Source organism: Oncorhynchus clarkii, chromosome 12, assembly GCF_045791955.1.
Source record: "Oncorhynchus clarkii lewisi isolate Uvic-CL-2024 chromosome 12, UVic_Ocla_1.0, whole genome shotgun sequence".
NCBI classification, from domain to species: Eukaryota; Metazoa; Chordata; class Actinopteri; order Salmoniformes; family Salmonidae; genus Oncorhynchus; species Oncorhynchus clarkii.
Window position 1 is genome coordinate 9,589,520 of NC_092158.1, and position 24,422 is coordinate 9,613,941.

Genomic DNA, 24,422 nt, shown 5'->3' on the forward strand with positions numbered 1-24,422 from the left:
TGATGAATCTTGTGATTACTGTAATCAATCATATTTATTTATAAAAGCCCTTCTTACATCAGCTGATATCTCAAAGTGCTGTACAGAAACCCAGCCTACAACCACAAACAGCGAGCAATGCAGGTGTAGAAGCACGGTGGCTAGGAAAAACTCCCTAGAAAGGCCAGAACCTAGGAAGAAACCTAGAGAGGAACCAGGCTATGAGGGGTGGCCAGTCCTCTTCTGGCTGTGCTGGGTGCTATATCAACGTACCTCTTCTGAATAGCTCCTGGAGGCTATCAGCACTCTGACTGAGGACAGCCCACACCTCCTCCTCTTGAAGGGGACCTCCTCGCACCTCCAGAGCTTCAGCCAGAGAGACATGCATCATCCCTGGGAGGAGAAAATATAAACACACATTATTATTAAAACGAGCTAAGTGGGGACAGTGGCTTAAAGTATATTGCAATTATAACAAAACCAAAAAATAATGGACTTGCATCATCCCGGAGGAACAGAAATATCTAATACATTTAAAACATACTTTAGCTTAGTGGTTTGTTGTAATTGGGGGGAGGGGGGTGTTAATTTCAGAGAGTGGGGATCTCCTGTAAACAGATCTTATGTTATGTGATTCATTCTTCCACGTGAGTTTTAAAACCGCTAAGGGAGAGGAGAGAAAGAGGATAAAGAATGCGATGTCACTACAACACCAGCACTGTAATACGGGCTAGGTCTCCCATCACATATTGCTCCCCTCCAGCTGACGTAACACACCGGCCCGCTGACGCAACGCAACAGCCCCCTGACGCAACGCAACAGCCCCCTGACGCAACGCAACAGCCCCCTGACGCAACGCAACAGCCCCCTGACGCAACGCAACAGCCCCCTGACGCAACGCAACAGCCCCCTGACGCAACGCAACAGTCCCCTGACGCAACGCAACAGCCCCGACGCAACAGCCCGCTGACGCAACGCAACAGCCCCGACGCAACAGCCCGCTGACGCAACGCAACAGCCCGCTGACGCAACGCAACAGCCCGCTGACGCAACGCAACAGCCCGCTGACGCAACGCAACAGCCCGCTGACGCAACGCAACAGCCCGCTGACGCAACGCAACAGCCCGCTGACGCAACGCAACAGCCCGCTGACGCAACGCAACAGCCCCGCTGACGCAACGCAACAGCCCCGCTGACGCAACGCAACAGCCCGCTGACGCAACGCAACAGCCCCGCTGACGCAACGCAACAGCCCGCTGACGCAACGCAACAGCCCGCTGACGCAACGCAACAGCCCGCTGACGCAACGCAACAGCCCGCTGACGCAACGCAACAGCCCGCTGACGCAACGCAACAGCCCGCTGACGCAACGCAACAGCCCGCTGACGCAACGCAACAGCCCGCTGACGCAACGCAACAACCCGCTGACATAACGCAACAACCCGCTGACACAACGCAACAGCCCGCTGACACAACGCAACAGCCCCGCTGACACAACGCAACAGCCCCGCTGACACAACGCAACAGCCCCGCTGACACAACGCAACAGCCCCGCTGACACAACGCAACAGCCCGCTGACACAACGCAACAGCCCGCTGACACAACGCAACAGCCCCGCTGACACAACGCAACAGCCCGCTGACACAACGCAACAGCCCGCTGACACAACGCAACAGCCCGCTGACACAACGCAACAGCCCGCTGACACAACGCAACAGCCCGCTGACACAACGCAACAGCCCGCTGACACAACGCAACAGCCCGCTGACACAACGCAACAGCCCGCTGACACAACGCAACAGCCCGCTGACACAACGCAACAGCCCGCTGACACAACGCAACAGCCCGCTGACACAACGCAACAGCCCGCTGACACAACGCAACAGCCCCGCTGACACAACGCAACAGCCCCGCTGACACAACGCAACAGCCCCGCTGACACAACGCAACAGCCCGCTGACACAACGCAACAGCCCCGCTGACACAACGCAACAGCCCCGCTGACACAACGCAACAGCCCCGCTGACACAACGCAACAGCCCCGCTGACACAACGCAACAGCCCCGCTGACACAACGCAACAGCCCGCTGACACAACGCAACAGCCCGCTGACACAACGCAACAGCCCGCTGACACAACGCAACAGCCCGCTGACACAACGCAACAGCCCGCTGACACAACGCAACAGCCCGCTGACACAACGCAACAGCCCGCTGACACAACGCAACAGCCCGCTGACAAAAACCAGGGAGTGTGAGGAATAACAACCCCCTCCAAGAACACAGGAGACTATTATATATGAGAACCACCCCCCCCCCAAAAAAAATACCAAAGACCCGAAACGTGGACTGTTCTTCATGCTACAGTCCGGCAGGCGGTACCGGGTACACCAAGGCTCAGACCAACAGACTCACACAGCTTCTAAACGGTTAAATAGATAACTACTGTTCTACTATAGACTATCCACACTGACTGTGCCCATCCACAGGACTCTCTCTACACACTCAGACAACCTACGCTGCTGCTAAAATGATTATCGATTAAATAAGCCCATTACCCTGCTGTCCATTGATTATTGAGTGTCATTACATTAGTTGTTGTTTATTCTGCTACTAGTCACTATTACTCCTGTTTACATGTATACATTAGTATCTATGTATCCTGCTACTAGTCACTATTACTCCTGTTAACATGTAAACTCAGAAAAAAATAAAGAAACGTCCTCTCACTGTCAATTGCGTTTATTTTTCAGCAAACTTAACATATAAGATTCAACAGACAAACTGAACAAGATCCACAGACATGTGACTAGCAGAAATTGAATAATGTGTCCCTGAACAAAAGGGGGGGGGGGGGGGGGTCAATATCAAAAGTAACAGTCAATGCTTCTACACCAGTTTGGGGTTTTAGGCTGGGTTTCTGTACAGCACTTTGTGACATCAGCTGATGTAAGAAGGGCTTTATAAATACATTTGATTGATTATCTGGAGTGGCCGCCACCGGCATTAAGTACTGCAGTGCATCAGGTTTGCCAGTTCTTACTGTGAGATGTTACCCCACTCTTCCACCAAGGCACCTGCACGTTCCCAGACATTTCTGGGGGGGGAATGGCCCTAGCTCTCACCCTCTGATCCAACAGGTCCCAGACGTGCTCAATGGGATTGAGATCCGGGCTCTTCGCTGGCCATGGTAGAACACTGACTTTCTTTTCTTGAAGGAAATCACGCACAGAACGACCAGTATGGCAGGTGGCATTATGCTGGAGGGTCATGTCAGGATGAGCCTGCAGGAAGGGTACCACATGAGGGTGGAGGATGTCTTCCCTGTAACGCACAGCATTGAGTTTGCCTGCAATGACAACAAGCTCAGTCCGATGATGCTGTGACACACCGCCCCAGACCATGACGGACCCTCCACCTCCAAATCGATCCTGCTCCAGAGTACAGGCCTCGGTGTCACACTCATTCCGTCAACGATAAACTTGAATCCGACCATCACCCCTGGTGAGACAAAACCGTGACTCATCAGTGAAGAGCACTTTTTGCCAGTCCTGTCTGGTCCAGCGACGGTGGGTTTGTGCCCATAGGCGACGTTGTTGCCGGTGATGTCTGGTGAGGACCTGCCTTTACAACAGGCCTACAAGCACACAGTTCAGCCTCTCTCAGCCTATTGCGGACAGTCTGAGCATTGGAGGGATTGTGCGTTCTTGGTGTAACTTGGACAGTTGTTGCCATCCCGTACCTGTCCCGCAGGTGTGATGTTCGGATGTACCGATCCTGTGCAGGTGTGGTTACACTCTCTGCCACTGCGAGGACAATCAGTTGTCCGTCCTGTCTCCCTGTAGCAATTTATTGCCCTGGCCAGATCTGCAATCATCATGCCTCCTTGTAAATCAAATCAAAGTTTATTTGTCACGTGCGCCGAATACAACATGCCTAAGGCACATTCATGCAGATGAGCAGGGACCCTGGGCTCTTTCTTTTGGCGTTTTTCAGAGTCAGTAGTAAGGCCTCTTTAGTGTGCTAAGTTTTCATAACTGTGACCTTAATTGCCTTCCATCTGTCCATTCCACAGGTGCATGTTCATTAACTTTTTAGGGATAGGGGGCAGCATTTTCACTTTGGATGAATTGCATGCCCATAGTGAACTGCCTCCTACTCTGTCCTAGATGCTAATATATGCATATTATTACTATTGGATAAAAAAAACACTGGAGTTTCTAAAACTGTTTGAATTATGTCTGTGAGTATAACAGAACTCATAGGGCAGGCAAACTTCCAAACAGGAAGTGGAAATTCTGGGGCTGGTTGATTTTCAACTCATCGCCTATTCACATCCCAGTAAGATATTGACCTGTTCGCACTTCCTACGCCTTCCACTAGATGTCAACAGTCAGTAGAACGTGGAATGAAGCCTCTAGTGTGATGTGGGACCGGATGGCAGCTATTTGAGTCAGTGGTCTGGCAGAATGCCAGTTCCTGGTTAAGCGCATTACTCTTGATATCGCCATGCGTTCCATTACTCTGTAGACAAAAACGAATGCTCCGGTTGGAACGTTATTGGATATGATAATAACATCCTGAAGATTGATTCTCTACTTAGTTTGACCAGTTTATTCGACCTGGAATATAACCTTTTGAAGTTTGTCCGAGTTTGCCTGGACCAGCGCCAGCTTTTGGACATGTGAACTAAACGTGCTAGCAAGAGTAGCTAATTGGACACTAGTAATGGACATTATCGAACAAAACGATTTATTGCGGAACTAGGATTCCTGGCACTGCATTCTGATGAAAGATCATCAAAGATAAGGGAATATTTGATGTAATTTCGTATTTCCGTTAACGGAACGTGTGTCCTAGACATGTTAATTGATTATGGTTCATTGAACAAGCGTCGGAAACAGTGTTAAAACCCTTTACAATGAAGATATATTTGGATTTTTACAAATTCTCTTTGAAAGACAGGGTCCTGAAAAAGGGGCATTTCTTTTTTTTCTGAGTTTATATATTACCATTAGTACATTACTGTCAGTATTTATTATATTCCTTCCACTAGGAACTTTACATGCATACAAGGCTGAAAACTTAGTTCACAAAAAATTAGGAACAGGTTCCTAATATTAAGTTGCACTCCATTTTGCCCTCAGAACAACCTCAATTCGTCAGGGCATGGACTCTACAAGGTGTCAAAACCGTTCCACAGGGATGCTGGCCCATGTTGACTCCAATGCTTCCCACTGTTGGTGTCAAGTTGGCTCAATGTTCTTTGGATGGTGGACCATTCTTGATACACAAACTGTTGAGCGTGAAAATCTCAACAGCTTGGCACTTATTGATACAAACCAGCTCGCCTAGCACCTACTACCATCGTTCAAAGGCACTTAAATATTTTGTCTTGCCCATTTTAACGGAACACATACAAAATTCATTTTTCAAGGCTTATATTATTATTATTTTTTAAATCCTTTAATTGAAGTGGATTTAACAAGTGACATCAATAAGATATCATAGCTTTAATCTGGTCAGTCTCGTGTTCCTAATGTTTTGTACACTCCGTGTATATCCTACTACCAGTCACTTTATATGTATAAACCCACATCAACCACTAATACCCCCGCACGAGTGGTGTAGCGTTTGGCTGGAGCAAGGAGTTTGAGTGGCAAGGGAAAGAGCTTTCAAGGTAAGAATTTCGCTGTACCCGTTTTACACCGGGTTGTATCCTGTCCATTCTGAATCTATTAAAACATTAGCAGGGGTTTAAACAACAACAAAAATCCCATGACTGAAACTGAAGTCGAACTCATATCTATTGTCTGGGGCAAAGTTAACCCCCCCCTTTCATGTAAAACTGTATTTGTAAACAAGCGCAATTGAGTAGAGAAATAAAACGTGGCAGCATGATGGACGAGACCTTAGGTTGTATTTTTTATTTGTAAAGTTGTTTCCTTACAAAAGTTTGATTTATATACACTTTTAGATTTTAGAACCTGCGACCGCTACCACCTGTCCCGGGATACTGCCAGACCAAAAAGCCTGAAGTTGTTTGCCGTAGCTAGCTATTAGCCTCGCTGGTAGCTATCAGTATTAAGCTAGCAGGGTTTCCCACGAACAGCTTGAACACAGTCCGCGACGTGGTTAGCCCTTGTGGATGGGACCGAAGGTGTCCCATGCTAATTGTGGCTGTATTCCCTGCTAGCTGTTGCTTTTCCCCCTGTAATCTGACCTGGCTGGAACTGTGTTCTATAGCTACCATGGTTAGCCGATGCTGCTACCAACAGTACGTGCAAAGACATTGCTTTCGTGCTCACCAAAATGAGGATGTAAAAGGGCACATTTCGGCTTTTGCAATGTGTGTAAGCTCTTTTGTTCACTTAGTTGAGAATTCCCTGTAAGGCGAGAGACACTGAAGACCAGCTAGCCGGCATTCTCAAATGGAGGTCACTATTGAAGACCAGCTAGCCGGCAGTCTCAAATGGAGGTTGCTATTAAAGACCAGCTAGCCGGCAGTCTCAAATGGAGGTCGCTATTAAAGACCAGCTAGCCGGCAGTCTCAAATGGAGGTCGCTATTAAAGACCAGCTAGCCGGCAGTCTCAAATGGAGGTCGCTATTAAAGACCAGCTAGCCGGCAGTCTCTAATGGAGTTCGCTATTGAACGTTTTCAAAGCTGCAGGAGCTGTGTTTCGGACCAACTCTTCTCTGTATACATCAATGATGTCGCTCTTGCTGCGGGTGATTTTTGATCCACGTCTACGCAGACGACACCATTCTGTATACACCTGGCCCTTCTTTGGACACTTAACTAACCTCCAAAACGAGCTTCAACCCCATACAACTCTCCTTCCGTGGCCTCCAACTGCTCTTAAATGCTAGTAAATCTAAATGCATGCTCTTCAACCGATCGCTGCCTGCACCCGCCCGCCTAGCATCACTAATCTGGATGGTTCGGACTTATAACATGTGGACAACTATAAATACCTAGGTGTCTGGCAAATGATGACACTGCATTCCATTTCATATTTACAACGATTTAGAAATGTCCTTCTATATTATGAATGACAGATGTTTTATTAAAAATGGTCCCTCCTGAGGCCTCCCGGGTGGCGCAGTGGTTAAGGGCGCTGTACTGCAGCGCCAGCTGTTCCACCAGAGACCCCAGGCTCTGTCGTAACCGGCCGCGACCGGGAGGTCCGTGGGGCGACGGACAATTGGCCTAGCGTCGTCCGGGTTAGGGAGGGTTTGGCCGGTAGGGATATCCTTGTCTCATCGCGCACCAGCGACTCATGTGGCGGGCAATGTGCGCTAACCAAGGTTGCCAGGTGCACGGTGTTTCCTCCGACACATTGGTGCGGCTGGCTTCCGGGTTGGATGCGCGCTGTGTTAAGCAGCAGTGCGGCTTGTTTGGGTTGTGTATCGGAGGACGCATGACTGTCAACCTTCGTCTCTCCCGAGCCCGTACGGGAGTTGTAGCGATGAGACAAGATAGTAGCTACTAAAACAATTGGGGAGAAAAAGGGGTAAAATTCATTTTTTTTTTAAAAAGAGTCTCCTCTCCATGTTGTCCACAGAGACTGAACAACTTGACCTGCAGCCACCCAGGCCTGGTCGTCATTGGCTGGCGAGATGTACACAAATCTTATCAAGAACTGCATCTCAACAGCATCAGAGTCCGTCTTAAATTTTGTTACCAGTCACACAAACTGCCTGTGTATATACACCGAGTATACCACAGAAAATACACGATCCATGTCTCAAGGCATAAAAGTCCTTCTTTAACCTGTCTCCTCGCCTTCATTTACACTGATTGAAGTGGATTTTAACAAGTGACATAATAAGCTTTCACCTGGATTCCCCTGGTCAGTCAGTCTATAAAACACTAGGCTCTTTCCATGAAAAAGTGTATACCTCTAACCCTAGACTCAGGGACTGATACTCATTTCATTCCCTTGTTTATTTGAGCTAGATGGACTCATTCTTCACTCATCCCTGCTATATATTGACATATATCATTATGTTGATGTCTTTCCTATGAAGGGCTAAACTTCCCTTTCATCATGTGATATGGTAAAAAAAACATTAAATTATAACCTACCAGTGGCACAGGATTTGCATTTTAGTATACATTTGTTGTCAGATTGTAAATCACCTCAGGCTTGCCAGTTGCAGACTACACAGACCAATATTGTCACTGGGGGGTACCAGGAAGTTAAACTGGATCAAAATAAATAAATAGATATTTTTATTATGCCATGTGATCACATGCAATGTGCCAGTTAGCAGAACAACGCATGATTACAGTTCATATGAGAACAGGAGAATAGATAGATCTCTCACACACACACAACACCTACACACCGACCAACACCTACACACACACCTACACACACCCACACACACCTACACCCACTTACCTACCTACCTACACCGACCAACACCAACACCAACACACAGAGATAAAGATTGCCCACTAGCTGCCCACTAGCTGTCCGTAATACGGTACGCTTAGAACGAGTACTGACAAAAAGAGAGAAAGGAGACTAATCACACACACGCACACACACACAAGCTCCTGATGAAAGTAAACTTTGCACAGAAAGTTTGCATTCAATCATACTCGAAATGAGTCGACAACAACAACCTCTCCTCATCCGTTACAGATGTGACATTGCCTGCCCAAATCAGGGTTCATTCTATAACAGCACTGAATGGATAAACATTTCTTTATTGTTTCATTAACCTTCCCGACTTGGTCAGAAACACAGGGGGACCGATGGGGGGGGGGTACCAAAACAAGCTATATGAGCCCATTGTCAAACGCTGTGAATTCTGGTTGACTGAAAATAGAGCCTTTTTATCCTACCGTGTACTAAAAAAATAAAATAACGTTGTTTTTTTTTTAAAGGCCAAATGTAAATACACACATTCAAGGTAAATCTTTAAAATAGTTAAATAAAGAATGAAGGGATTTTGTTTTTCCATGCGCAGGTTGACCTTACTATTGGAATTGCTCATAAGTAATGTACTATATAGGGTGGCATTTAGGACTATCATAGACATGCCTCATTTACAGTAGTTTAACTGCAGAACTAACACGTGTTCCACTAGACACGTCTTAACAAATCTCTGCTTGGGAAAAACCTATTTGAATTCATTTCATACAGTCAAATGAGGCAAGACCTGAGAACAAGTCTAAACAATGTAGGGTCTACATTCAATCAGCTTCATATCGTCGGGGTATGGACTCTATGATGTGCCAAGCGTCAAGTCTGGAGGAAACCTGGCACCATCCCTATGGTGTGGGCAGCATCACGCTGTGGGGATGTTTTTTAGCAGCAGGGACTGGGAGACTAGTCAGGATCAAAGCAAAGATGAACTGAGAAATTGTACAGAGATCCTTGATGAAAACCTGCTCCAGAACACTCAGGACCTCAGACTGGGGTGAAGGTTCATCTTCCAACAGGACAACGACCCTAAGCACACAGCCAAGACAACGCAGGAGTAGCGTCAGGACATGTCTCTGAATGTCCTCGAGTGGACCAGCCAAAGTCCGGAATTGAACCCGATTGAACATCTCTAGAGAGACCTGTATATAGCTGCGCAGCAACCCTCCCCACCCAACCTGAGGGCGCTTGGGGGGATCTGCAGAGAGAAATGGGAGAACACCCCCAAATACAGGTGTGCCAGGCTTATCGCTTCATACCCAAGAAGACTCAAGGCTGTAATTGCTGCCAAAGGTGCTTCCACAAAAGTACTGGGTAAAAGGTTTGAATACTTATGTACAGTTGAAGTCAGAAGTTTACATAAACAAGTTAATGACTCCAACCTAAGTGTTTCAACTACTCCACACATTTCTTGTTAACAAACTATAGTTTTGGCAAGTCAGTTAGGACATCTACTTTGTGCATGACAAGTAATTTTCCAACAATTGTTTACAGGCAGATTATTTCACTGTTTCACAATTCCAGTGGGTCAGAAGTTTACATACACTAAGTTGACTGTGAATTTAAACAGCTTGGAAAATTCCAGAAAATGATGTCATGGCTTTAGAAGCTCCTGATAGGCTAATTGACATCATTTGAGTCAATTGGAGGTGTACTTGTGGATGTATTTCAAGGCCTACAGGAAACCACAGGAAACGTATGATCTCTGTAAAGGCAAACAGTTCTGCTTTTCTGATGTATCAAATACTTATGTCATGCAATAAAATGCAAATTAATTACTTAAAAATCATACAATGTTATTTTCTGGATTTTTGTTTTAGATTCCATCTCTCACAGTTGAAGTGTACCTATGATAGAAAGCATGTAGAGGTCTGTAATTCTTTAAGTGGGAAAACCTGCAAATTCGGCAGTGTATCAAGCACTTGTTCTCCCCACTGTATATGGGATTTGATACTGTGATTTTATTGCTCACCATATGTCTGCTGCAGAGAGACAAGACAGAGCCATGAGAAAACTAGTTTTGATCAGTCATGGAAATAAAAGTGCTGAAAACAAATTTATTCCCAAAATGGAGAACAGTTTGTGCTGAGTTTGCAGTGTGGGAGTGGGGGGGGGGGGGGGATTCAGAGTGTCTATGATTAACGGGCAAGGTGAAGCACATCAGAGAACACCCCCACAAAATGTTGCCCAATGTTAAGAATAGGAGCCAGGGTAAGTTGTTCCATCAGCCATCGAGCTGCTAGACCAGTGGGACAGTAGGCTGCAGGCTTTGAATACAGTACGTGAACATGTAAATCTGTGACTTTCACGTTTTCAGTACTGCATGTAATAGTGTTGTGTATTTGTAGGCTGACACCACAAAAAAAAAATAGTTTTATGTAAATGGACAATAAAGTATATCTTACAGTAGAGTTCATTACGCAGTAGAGAACTCTACAGTTGAGTACACTATAATATAGTGTACTTTACTGTGCTGTACAAACTTGTGAAACAGACTTTATCCGGTCCAGAACAACCAAATGTGGTCTTTTTTGAGGACAGAGCTCATTAAAAATAGCAGCATATACTAGTGTGTAAAAATAACACCCAAATAAGCAAAAGGAAGATATTTAATATGTATACCTTTTGTGTACCTATTCAGGATACATCACCATGAAGATCATGATATTAATTTCCATTATTATTATTCATTTCCTATGCATCAGGGTCCCATGATAAAATTCCGTTACAAAAAGGTAGTTAGTTACCAGGTGTAAATCCATTTCACTTACTGTAGTTTAATAACCAAAGTAGATTTGTGTCACGTCATAGCTGACACCCTATTCTTTCTGCATACATCGTTGAATCTTAAGTCGGAGCAGATATTTAAGAGTTTTTTTGGGGGGGAAAACGTGGATATAAAAACGGAGGGAGGTTTTACCGAAATTCTTGTTACCTAAACTTTGCATATGCACAGTTCTTCCAGTAAATGTTATTGTAAAATGTCCAGCGTACATTGTTAAAAGTAGTCCTTGTGCATAGAGAGTTATGGTTTGCTAAACGCAATTCCGGATTTGTGTCGAATGGCAATTTAAAATATGTTAATTTCCATTCCATATTTCAAAAGGTTTTCTATGGAGGACTGACAGTATGATTTAAAACAGATATGTTTTGGCTGAGAAATGTAATAAAATTGACATTTTAACTTTTCAAAAATGGTACCATAAAGAGGGTTGGAGGGCCACACATCAGAGAATAACTTGAATGGGAATACCCATCACCCACCCTGTATTCAAAAGAACGTTATGACTGAACCAACGTTGGGCACAACAAACATCTCAGATGTAAAGTAGGGTTTACACTACAACATAATAAACATGTATTTGGTGAGGAATTTACTAGACTAAAAATCGGTAGCATTTTTCTTGTTGTGAAAAAATTTCAACATTTGTATTTTAAAACGTAAGAAATTATTTAAAAAAATAGTTTGACAACCTTGTGTGTAAGCTTTTAAAAATGTTAGCAATCTCACACCGTTTATCTTTTCCAGTGATTGATGTTTCTAATGTCTCACAGGGCCTCAACTTTCAGCACCTTTACCTCTTGAATATTTTGGCATTCAGGTCCAAAAAGTCACTTTCTACAAATTATACATCCAGCTCAATGTAAGTGCCACTAATAAAGAAATAGTTGTTTGATGCCTTCTTTCCACTAAACTTTTTTCATCAATGTCACTCTCTCCAATGGCACCCTATCCCCATAGTGCCATATGGGCCCTAGTCAAAAGTAGTGCACTATATAGGGAATAGGGTTCCATAGGGCTCTGGTCTAAAGTAGTGCACTATTTATAGGGAATAGGGTTCCATAGGGCTCTGGTCTAAAGTAGTGCACTATATAGGGAATAGGGTTCCACAGGGCTCTGGTCTAAAGTAGTGCACTATATATAGGAAATAGGGTTCCACAGGGCTCTGGTCTAAAGTAGTGCACTATATATAGGGAATAGGGTTCCATAGGGCTCTGGTCTAAAGTAGTGCACTATATAGTGGATAGGGTTTCATTTGGGATGCATACACTGTGATAAACCCCAGCTGCTAGGCTGGAGCGATAAAGTATGTTTAAATCCTCTGAATCCCATTGCGATGTGATGCAAGTGAAGTATAGGAAGAGTCGGGTTTTAAAGGGATTACATTTAACTAAGAAAAAAACCATTAGTACCTAAATAGGTGTGCGTCACATTTCAATTGAAATGTGGAGTCAGACCGTCTGTGGGGTTTACAGCCTGTTGCTGTAATGCTGATGTAAAAGGGCTACATCAGTTAAGGGTTGTAGTGTTTCTCCTATATCTGTATAGATGAACGCCCCAGGAAGAAACCAGTTGCTGCTCACCACCACCACCACCAAATAAAGCTCTAAAAACATAGATACTGTCGTGAATATTACACGCTGGGATGGATCGGTTTTGCAGAAACCTCTGCTAAATCCTGAAGCTTATCTAACGCAATCCACGCTGGTCAAAACGCAGAAGAAAAACAAAAAGCTAAGAATAAGCATCACAATCTACAAATCAGCCAAATGGGTGCAAATGAGGACACAATTATTCTAATGGATGGTAAGTGGATCGGTAGAGTTGATGAATAGGCATGTAGGGATAGTAATACATATTTATGCAAGAATGCAAGTTAAAATACTTTGGTCAATGGGATGGATCCAGGACCAAAGGGAAAGTGGGTTACAACCCATAACGATACTCATTAAAAAAACACGACAGAATGGGTGAGAGTGAGTAGCACGGAGAAGACCTTGGCCCAATTGTTTAGCGTTCTTGTTATTTCAACAGAGACCTAACAGTGGAATGTTTTTATCCTGACAGAGGCTGCTATGGAGGGCAGGCCCTATTCTGAGATAGAGAGAGAGAGAGAGAGAGAGAGAAAGAGCTGGCATGCGAGAGAGCTGGCGGGCGAGAGATAAAAAGAAAGTGCGTGAGAGAGAAATTAAAAAGAGAGAAGGCAAGAAAGAAACTGCACGAGAGTGAAAAAGAGCAAGAGAGCGAAAGGAGAGAAAGAGGGTGTGAGTGAGAGTCATTTTCTCTTTCCAAAAGGGGGTTGGTTTGTTTTATTCCGAGTTATTTCCCACACTACATTTAGAGAGAGGACTAAGACTACTATGTCACAGTCACAAGAAGGTGCTATACATGGTCACAAGTTAGGTTGTATATTCTAAAATCCACAAAGGAAAAACTATGCACCTTTTCCCACCAGTGGTGTTTCCAATGGTGCGTTTCCACCAAACTGTTGCAGATCAAAATGAGTGCGTGATGACGCAGCGCACACAAAACACACTTTTTGCTTAAAAAGTGCAACGGACAGCATTTTAGAAACATGAAAATGTATTCAAATCTGTTCATATACACCCCCAGGATGAACTACACCTTTCTTTTTGTTACATTTGTGACAAGCGTGCACTCAAGTCATTTTCATAAATTCATATAGAGTGTTCGGGAACAACATAAAATACTGGACAAAGCTGCCAAGGCAACGGGTGGCTACTTGGAAGATTCTAAAATATATTTTGATTTGTTTAACTTTTTTGACTAGTACATGATTCCATGTGTGTTATTTCATAGTTTTGACGTCTTCACTATTATTTTACAATGTAGAAAAGAGTAAAAAAATAAAGAGAAACCCTTGAATGAGTATGTGTGTCCAAACTTTTAACGAGTCTTGTATACTAAGGAATTTGTGAAAATTCTGTAGCAATATCGAGTGTGAAAACAGCTGTGCGTTTGGACAATGAGTAGACACTGCAGTAAATAAAACCTAATAAAACCATGTGTCCTGTCCAGGACCGGCGTCTACACAGACCGGTGGGCTATATATAGCCAAGCAGAGCTTCATTAGGCCTATATCATTTGCCGCACGGGCCTGCCATCATTCACTTGCCAAAAGCCACACCTGAATGGATTTCTGCAAATTCCACAGGAGTCCTTACATTTGGGAACTTTACAGTCCTATTGATAAAACACCATGAAAAAATGGGCAACTGGTGGAGAGAGCGTATGCACATCAACAACAAGATCAACAACTAATGCTAGCCAGAGTGAGATGCGCTAAAATCTAACGAGGCAACGCTAGATAAATGTTATCAAACTTTTTCAGCTAGTTGGCCCGTCAACTGCACTGATAAACGATGGGGAACAGTAGCCTGCTCGTCCTTCTGCAGTTTGCCTGCCAATGCACGCTTGTCCCAACCCACGGTTTGACAACTGAAAGGGAACTTGCCTGCCTCACAAATACATTTGACTGACAACAGATATGTTAATTTTGGACAACAGTCATTCATGTTCAGAATAGCTAGCAAAGCAATTCACATTTTTTTGCTAGCTAACAAAATGACACCTGCATCTCTAGCTGTAGGCAGTGAAAAACAATGAGGGGAATAAATCAGTGGAGAGAAAAAACATTTTTTTGTTTTTAATTTTACACGAGCAACTGCGACCCAAACTGGCCATGGTTTTATAAGAAAAAAGCATGTCCCTTTATAAATGCCTACAGGATGCTGTATATAGCATTTTAAAATTAAAACAAAAAATAATATTTATCCAGCCTTTGCTGCCATGCTTGCAGATGTGCATAATATGCTGCGACGAATCAAAAAGTATTTAATAACTTCAAAACAAAACAAAAAAATGCAGCTAAAAGTTTAAACATGTTTTTCGTGCACAGCATGGATCACCAGTGCAGTTGAATGCAGCATTGCTGTATGGTCCTGTGATGTCCTGTAGTTAAGTAGCCAGCCTAGACTACTGCTCTAATGTTGCTGTAACAGGCCTACTACATGTTCTGCTGCTCTAATGTTGCTGTAACAGGCCTACTACATGTTCTACTGCTGTAACAGGTCTACTACATGTTCTACTGCTGTAACAGGTCTACTACATGTTCTACTGCTCTAATGTTGCTGTAACAGGCCTACTACATGTTCTACTGCTGTAACAGGCCTACTACATGTTCTACTGCTGTAACAGGCCTACTACATGTTCTACTGCTGTAACGTTGCTCTAACAGGCCTACTACACGTTCTACTGCTGTAACAGGCCTACTACATGTTCTACTGCTGTAACAGGCCTACTACATGTTCTACTGCTGTAACAGGCCTACTACATGTTCTACTGCTGTAACAGGCCTACTACATGTTCTACTGCTCTAACAGGCCTACTACATGTTCTACTGCTCTAACAGGCCTACTACATGTTCTACTGCTCTAACAGGCCTACTACATGTTCTACTGCTCTAACAGGCCTACTACATGTTCTACTGCTCTAACAGGCCTACTACATGTTCTACTGCTGTAACAGGCCTACTACATGTTCTACTGCTCTAACAGGCCTACTACATGTTCTACTGCTCTAACAGGCCTACTACATGTTCTACTGCTCTAACAGGCCTACTACATGTTCTACTGCTCTAACAGGCCTACTACATGTTCTACTGCTGTAATGTTGCTGTAACAGGCCTACTACATGTTCTACTGCTCTAACAGGCCTACTACATGCTCTATTGCTGTAACGTTGCTCTAACAGGCCTACTACATGTTCTACTGCTCTAACAGGCCTACTACATGCTCTACTGCTGTAATGTTGCTGTAACAGGCCTACTACATGTTCTACTGCTCTAACAGGCCTACTACATGCTCTATTGCTGTAACGTTGCTCTAACAGGCCTACTACATGTTCTACTGCTCTAACAGGCCTACTACATGTTCTACTGCTCTAACAGGCCTACTACATGTTCTACTGCTCTAACAGGCCTACTACATGTTCTACTGCTCTAACAGGCCTACTACATGTTCTACTGCTCTAACAGGCCTACTACATGTTCTACTGCTCTAACAGGCCTACTACATGTTCTACTGCTCTAACAGGCCTACTACATGTTCTACTGCTCTAACAGGCCTACTACATGTTCTACTGCTGTAATGTTGCTGTAACAGGCCTACTACATGTTCTACTGCTCTAACAGGCCTACTACATGCTCTATTGCTGTAACGTTGCTCTAACAGGCCTACTACATGTTCTACTGCTCTAACAGGCCTACTACATGCTCTACTGCTGTAACAGGCCTACTACATGTTCTACTGCTCTAACAGGCCTACTACATGTTCTACTGCTCTAACAGGCCTACTACATGTTCTACTGCTCTAACAGGCCTACTACATGTTCTACTGCTCTAACAGGCCTACTACATGTTCTACTGCTCTAACAGGCCTACTACATGTTCTACTGCTCTAACAGGCCTACTACATGTTCTACTGCTGTAATGTTGCTGTAACAGGCCTACTACATGTTCTACTGCTCTAACAGGCCTACTACATGTTCTACTGCTCGAACAGGCCTACTACATGTTCTACTGCTCTAACAGGCCTACTACATGTTCTACTGCTGTAACAGGCCTACTACATGTTCTACTGCTCTAACAGGCCTACTACATGTTCTACTGCTCTAACAGGCCTACTACATGTTCTACTGCTGTAATGTTGCTGTAACAGGCCTACTACATGTTCTACTGCTCTAACAGGCCTACTACATGTTCTACTGCTCGAACAGGCCTACTACATGTTCTACTGCTCTAACAGGCCTACTACATGTTCTACTGCTCTAACAGGCCTACTACATGTTCTACTGCTCTAACAGGCCTACTACATGTTCTACTGCTCTAACAGGCCTACTACATGCTCTACTGCTGTAACGTTGCTCTAACAGGCCTACTACATGTTCTACTGCTCTAACAGGCCTACTACATGCTCTACTGCTGTAACAGGCCTACTACATGTTCTACTGCTGTAACAGGCCTACTACATGTTCTACTGCTCTAACAGGCCTACTACATGTTCTACTGCTCTAACAGGCCTACTACATGCTCTACTGCTGTAACAGGCCTACTACATGTTCTACTGCTCTAACAGGCCTACTACATGTTCTACTGCTCTAACAGGCCTACTACATGCTCTACTGCTGTAACAGGCCTACTACATGTTCTACTGCTGTAACGTTGCTCTAACAGGCCTACTACACGTTCTACTGCTCTAATGTTGCTGTAAAAGGCCTCTACTTGCTTGTCCTCTGCATGGTGTTTTGTTGCAGGTTTAGTTTTTTGGGTTATTCATTATGAAGCTTTAAGAACCAAAGCCAGACTGCAACATTTTAGTAGCTTAGCTAGGGCTGTGGCGTGTGTCTGTAGAACTACACGTTCCCTCCACTGCGCGGTGTAAAACGGGACAAACACATTTCAGAGCAATTGAAGTTAAAGCCTGATGTGCTGGCATTGGTCAATTTAATTTCATAAAGTAGATGGCTGAACTGTTGACTCGCTTGGTTGTCCTAGTTGACCCACAGGCTTTGGGTTCGACAGGCACGCTAGCCTATTCCCCCCCCCCCATGACAGACTTGTGATCATTGCCCTTGCTAGTTTGATTATATTGACATTTCCAGCCTTAGTCGCCCATAAAACAGTGCATCCCGAATAGGTGGAGGCAGCAAACAATGATAGCAATATTTTTTGGACTACCAAGAAAATGTATTGGTGAATTATATTAAATCAAGCATTGAACTGCATCCATCTATTCTGCTAAAAAACGTCTTCGTGTACCTCGCCTTCGTGTACCTCGCCTTCGTGTACCTCGCCTTCGTGTACCTCGCCTTCGTGTACCTCGCCTTCGTGTACCTCGCCTTCGTGTACCTCGCCTTCGTGTACCTCGCCTTCGTGTACCTCGCCTTCGTGTACGTCACGACATTTATAAACTTGAACCGAACTGTTTCCATCACAGCTGTCACGGTTTATTCTTAACATGTTATGACTTTACTCACATAAAAACTGTGGATGGAAACCTGGTTAGTGTCACAAGAAGGATTTTAACTGAGACTACTATGGTATACAGAGTAACAGTCACATGAAGGATTTTAACTGAGACTACTATGGTATACAGAGTAACAGTCACATGAAGGATTTTAACTAAGACTACTATGGTATACAGAGTAACAGTCACATGAAGGATTTTAACTGAGACTACTATGGTATACAGAGTAACAGTCACATGAAGGATTTTAACTGAGACTACTATGGTATACAGAGTAACAGTCACATGAAGGATTTTAACTGAGACTACTATGGTATACAGAGTAACAGTCACATTAAGGATTTTAACTAAGACTACTATGGTATACAGAGTAACAGTCACAAGAAGGATTTTAACTAAGACTACTATGGTATACAGAGTAACAGTCACAAGAAGGATATGAACTAAGACTACTATGGTATACAGAGTAACAGTCACAAGAAGGATTTTAACTTAAGAGTCCCTGGTCTTTGGTTGTCCCAAATGGCACCCTATATCAACATTATATTTGTCACATTCGCACAATACAACAGGTGTAAACCTTACAGTGAAATGCTTACTAACAAGCACTTAACCAACAGGTGTAAACCTTACAGTGAAATGCTTACTAACAAGCACTTAACCAACAGGTGTAAACCTTACAGTGAAATGCTTACTAACAAGCACTTAACCAACAGGTGTAAACCTTACAGTGAAATGCTTACTAACAAGCACTTAACCAACAGGTGTAAACCTTACAGTGAAATGCTTACTAACAAGCACTTAACCAACAGGTGTAAACCTTACAGTGAAATGCTTACTAACAAGCACTTAAACAACAATGCAGTTTTAAGAAGTGGTCAAGTATTTACTAAAATAAACTGAAAAAATAAAAACAGACAATAGAAAAAGCACTAATAATTAATAATTAAAGAGTAACAGTGATAAGGCTTTATACAGGGGGTACAGGTACAGAGTCAATGTGCTGGGGGCACAGGTTAGTTAGGTTAATTAAAGAGTAACAGTGACAAGGCTTTATACAGGGGGTACAGGTACAGAGTCAATGTGCTGGGGGCACAGGTTAGTCAAGGTAATATGTACATGTAGGTAAGAGTGACTAGTGCACTATTTTTGAGAAGAGCGCTATGGACCCTGGTCAAAAGTAGTGCACTACATAAGGAATCGGGTGGCATGTGGGACGTAGCCCTACTCTGTGGTGCTGTAGTGTTTTTCCCTCTCGCTGGTCTGACTGATGCAGTTACTCACCATGAAAAAAAACAACCCACTCTGTAAAATTACATTTTTCAAGTGGGTGAATAAGACTGAATCAAACAGATAACATAAATTGCCTCAGATTTACTGCCATTTTTCTCTGCCTTTTTTGGCCCAACAGAGATTATTTTTTTAAAGGAGACTGCAAAAACACACACACCTTCCTTTCCGAACTTCACAGAAATCCCTCAAAACTCACGAGTAATAAGGGACAACTTTTGAAGCAATCAAAAAGAAAAGTTGAAAATATGACACATGCAGGCGTAGTTTAATAATGATTCACAGATCTGAAAACAAGCTGTTGGTTCATTTTCTCCATACGTTGGAGCTGAGGTTGGGTCAGAGCTGGTAAAACCATTTGGATCAGAAGGAGGGGGAAGCAACTGTAATAGTGATAGGGGGAGAAGGAAAAATATATATTATCGACAGCTGCATTTCACAATATCATTTTTGAATGATGTGGATATTTGACTAAGTATGAATTTGTATTTATTTTAGTTTTTGCTTTGTAGCACCTACAGATGGAACATTATGGCGTCTTAAAAAGGGAAGCAGGGTTAAAGGCAAAATGTCACAAATGTTCCAACTTTAATTTATTATCTGAGTTATGATTTAAGATACAAATGTCAAACATATGTCAACATTCCTTCCTCCAAAGGACCCCTCTATAGAGTCAATTGTGAAAATTCATGGTCCTGTTTTGTTCTAGTTTCGTGAGGAAAGAGCAACGCCTTTCCTGGTCAGGTGACAGAGCAACGCCTTTCCTGGTCAGGTGACAGAGCAACGCCTTTCCAGGTCAGGCGAAAGAGCAACGCCTTTCCAGGTCAGGCGAAAGAGCAACGCCTTTCCAGGTCAGGCGAAAGAGCAACGCCTTTCCAGGTCAGGCGAAAGAGCAACGCCTTTCCAGGTCAGGCGAAAGAGCAACGCCTTTCCAGGTCAGGCGAAAGAGCAACGCCTTTCCAGGTCAGGCGACAGAGCAACGCCTTTCCAGGTCAGGCGACAGAGCAACGCCTTTCCAGGTCAGGCGACAGAGCAACGCCTTTCCAGGTCAGGCGACAGAGCAACGCCTTTCCAGGTCAGGCGACAGAGCAACGCCTTTCCAGGTCAGGCGACAGAGCAACGCCTTTCCTGGTCAGGCGACAGAGCAACGCCTTTCCTGGTCAGGCGACAGAGCAACGCCTTTCCTGGTCAGGCGACAGAGCAACGCCTTTCCTGGTCAGGTGACAGAGCAACGCCTTTCCTGGTCAGGTGACAGAGCAACGCCTTTCCTGGTCAGGTGACAGAGCAACGGCTTTCGTTCTGTCACTCATTCTCCTTTAAATGTGGGGGAAAACATCCGGTCCTGTTGTTGATGTTTTGATGACAGGCAGCTAGACATAAAGCAGGTCCATCATTACTAAGCCCTTCAGTCATCTCTCTCTCCCCCTTTCGCCCCCTCCCTCTCAGCACTCTATTGGTCTTCACCTCATCCGCCCATTCCTGCTCATCACAGCATTACCATGGAGACACTGACATGCAGCTCATGGTTTTTTACTAAACCCCCCCCCCCCCCCCCCAGTTCACTCCTGATTCCGGGATTTCTGACATCCCTGACTTCAACCGGGAATTCAGAAAAATCTGGGTAAAGTTCCCAGAAAGTTTCTGGAATGTTGCAACCTTACCCAAGGCTCAACGTTCCTATTCTTATGTTTTTGTATTTCTTATTGTTGTTGCATTGTCAAGAAAGGAGCCTGAAAGTAAACATTTTGTTGGATGAGAGATAGATATCTACACACAATGTATACCATGTACATACAACTAGTGAAACATGTTGGTTTTCCCCATAGCATTATAACTCAAACATAAATACTGCCTTTTAGCCTACCAGTGATCAAGGAGACAGCAAAGTAACACCTTCCAAATCAAACTGTTCCTTGTTAAAACTGGGACTTTGCTCATTAGTTGCTGCATGGCCAAACCCCCCAAAATAACTTTTGTTATATGGGACAAATTGTTCATTCATCCTCCGCCAATCTACCATTCCAGTGTTTAATTGCTATATTGTAATTACGTGGCCACCATGGCCTATTTATTTCCTTAACTCCCTTATATTACCTCATTTACACTCACTGTATATAGACTTTTTGTTTTCTTTTGTTCTAATGTATTATTGACTGTATGTTTGTTTATTCTATGTGTAACTCTGTTGTTGTATGTGTCGAACTGCTTTGCTTTATCTTGGCCAGGTCGCAGTTGCAAATGAGAACTTGTTCTCAACTAGCCTACCTGGTTAAATAAAGGTGAAATAAAAATAAATAAAGTCCTAAACCTGAGTGTTGACTTTACAAACATCTTATAGTTATGGATTGGGGGAGGGGAGAACTGCATTAGGCTTTATGCAATGTTGTCAACCAAGGAACCAAGACTAGATAGGTGGATGATTCTCTATTTAAAATCTGAAAGTTAAGTGAGATTCAAGGAACAGCTGAAATTCTATATTGAGTCATGATGCATTAGTAATCTAATTGAACACGAGTTAGATTATCTAGCTGTAGTCCCCATGAGGATTCCAAAGGTTTTTAGATGATACAGGCCTATATGTAACCTACAATCTGACAGAACCGCCAAAATGACCCTTGGTGGACTTCAATACTGGCTTCTAATGCAACTGTGAGCCTCTTATTTGGAATGATGATTAATATTATGCATTAGACCTTTTAGATTAAAGTTGAAACATTGTAACAAATGTACACAGGGCAATGTTGCAGTTGATTCAGCTGGCTACTTCAGAGCGCTGATACTGGGTTTTTGTTTTGTTCCATCCTGTGGCATCTCGTGCTACAGCATTTTTCCTCGAGCGATACCTTCCTTTGCAACATTGTTGCAACACACATTCCATGCTACGTTCAAACCACATAGGTCAAGTTTCTACTAAAACGCAGCAACTATGTAACCATTAAAAGACAAGTAACGAAAAGTAACAGACTATTTTTTTAAAATGGGTGTTTCCGCACATTCCTGTCTGAAAAAAGGTTGGCTTTAACCCCATGATAACAAAGCTATAACACTAGCACCGTGTCGGTTGTGAACAGCGAGTGATAGGCTGAGTAGTGCTAGCCGCTTTGCACGTCCATAAACTTTTATGCTAAATAAACTTCATAAAGAAAGCTCAACCTCTGGAAAAATAGATACAAAATAGTCAACTTACCGAGCGATGTATGACACTAAAGAGCTTGAAGGAAAAATGTTCGCAGTCCGACTATCCTACAGAAGCGCAAACAGACGAAACAAAACGTCATCGCATCCACAATAGAACATCTTAAAGTTGACCGCTGCCGCGAGACTGTCGGAAAGGATGCAACAGGTTAATGTCCTCACGACAACGTATTCGATCAAAAAATATATATATATCCGTTAAAGATCATGTGGTTAAAAGCAACAAAAGCCTGCGTTGAAAAATAATAATAATTTTAAACAGTCGTGGCGGGTTTGCCTGTCAATCCCCAGTTTGTTCGGCGAAGCCCAGTAACCATTACTGCTTATGAGCGTTTTCCTTCTCCAGTCCCCTCCCTTCTCCCGTCTAGCTGTGGTGGACTGGGAGTAACCAGACGCCATATTCACACTGTTCATTGGCTCTGTGCAGGGGGACCGTCTTCGTCATATAAGCATCTGAGACGTCTCTATAGTTACCCTCAACGGGGAGGAAAATACTGTACAGTAGGCTAAGGCTACTAATGTTGATATAGGTGTACCAGTACTCTTTTGGTCAAGTATAAAATCTGTCCAAGGTTTTCCATATGTGGTTTTCTAGGGATAGGGGGTAGCCATTCATTGTGGGTATTATTGAACAGTGGTATACAGTATATTTGTACAAAGGTCTGAGTAATTAACAATAGCTGGACCCTTGAATCCAAGCATTTTGGCAGGTCAACAAATAGAAACAACTAAATAACAAACGTAAAGTAATAGTGCATTCGAACTCTCTCTCTCTCCACTCCAATGTCTGGCGTGGATATTCTTCAGTGAGCCTACCACAGAGGCTGCTAGGAATGGGCTACCGTATACTTACAGTATCTCTCCCCACTCCTCCACACAAACGCACGATGTTCTCACTTATTTCTTTCTCTCTTGTTCTCTGTCTCTCACGCTCACTCTCATACACTTTCTCTCACTCGTTTTCTCACTTTTTAACAAACAACTATCAATCGTTGTAGTCCTATTGACACAATACGAGTGCTTTTGTGGGTCTATTTCGGCCATAGTTACTCGTGAGGAAAGTAGCACGTCATTTCACCACTTTCAGTGACTAACAAGAGAAGAATGAGGTTTCACACCACAAATGGCGGGGTATGAAGGGAAGAAATAGGCTCAACTCTGGTTCTGTTGTTTTTCTTAAGCCTCTACATTTCTCTTTCAGAAACATTATCCAGAGCAGCAGAAAGTGAGCTATTTCCAAGCAGACCACAAAATGTTTGTTTCTGGACATTTTTTTCCCACAATATTTAAATCAGAGCACAGCAAATAGGCTAAGTGATTAAATACTGTACTGTACTGTGTTATGCTGTAATCCAACATAATCCACTTGTACTTTAACTTTTTCTTTATCTGCACTGTAAACTATTTGTAACTTTTGACCACAATATAGATGATGATTCAAGTTTTGTATTTTAATGACAGAACATCATACCCACAAGGGATGGGAGCAGGCTAGGCTATTTTAAACCATACGTTGTTAGAACCTGTGGACCGAAGGAAAGCATTTGCCAGCAGTGCCTGTAGACCAAGCTCATTAAACCTCTAATGACATGCATGATGGCAAATACAGGAGTAGGAGTGGAAGGAGAGAATATTTCATGGTACAGTCTATTGGTCATTTTTTTATATTTTTAGTTATTTAACCTTTATTT

At 43.5% G+C, this 24,422-nt stretch overlaps 1 protein-coding gene across 2 annotated transcripts in view; it reads right to left on the reverse strand.

Moving 5' to 3' along the window:
- Positions 1-23,080, reverse strand: part of LOC139422688 (protein tyrosine phosphatase non-receptor type 13) — a 156,089-nt gene extending 133,009 nt beyond the window's left edge. The window contains exons 1-2 of one of the 2 annotated variants that reach the window (XM_071173892.1): positions 22,724-23,080; positions 253-372 (exon numbers count right to left, since the gene is read on the reverse strand). In XM_071173892.1, the coding sequence (XP_071029993.1) occupies positions 253-370 (118 nt within the window). In that variant the 5' untranslated portion in view covers positions 371-372; positions 22,724-23,080. The remainder of the gene's footprint in view (positions 1-252; positions 373-22,723) is intronic. The other variant, XM_071173891.1, reaches the window with a different exon arrangement.
- Between the last annotated feature and the right edge of the window lie 1,342 nt (positions 23,081-24,422).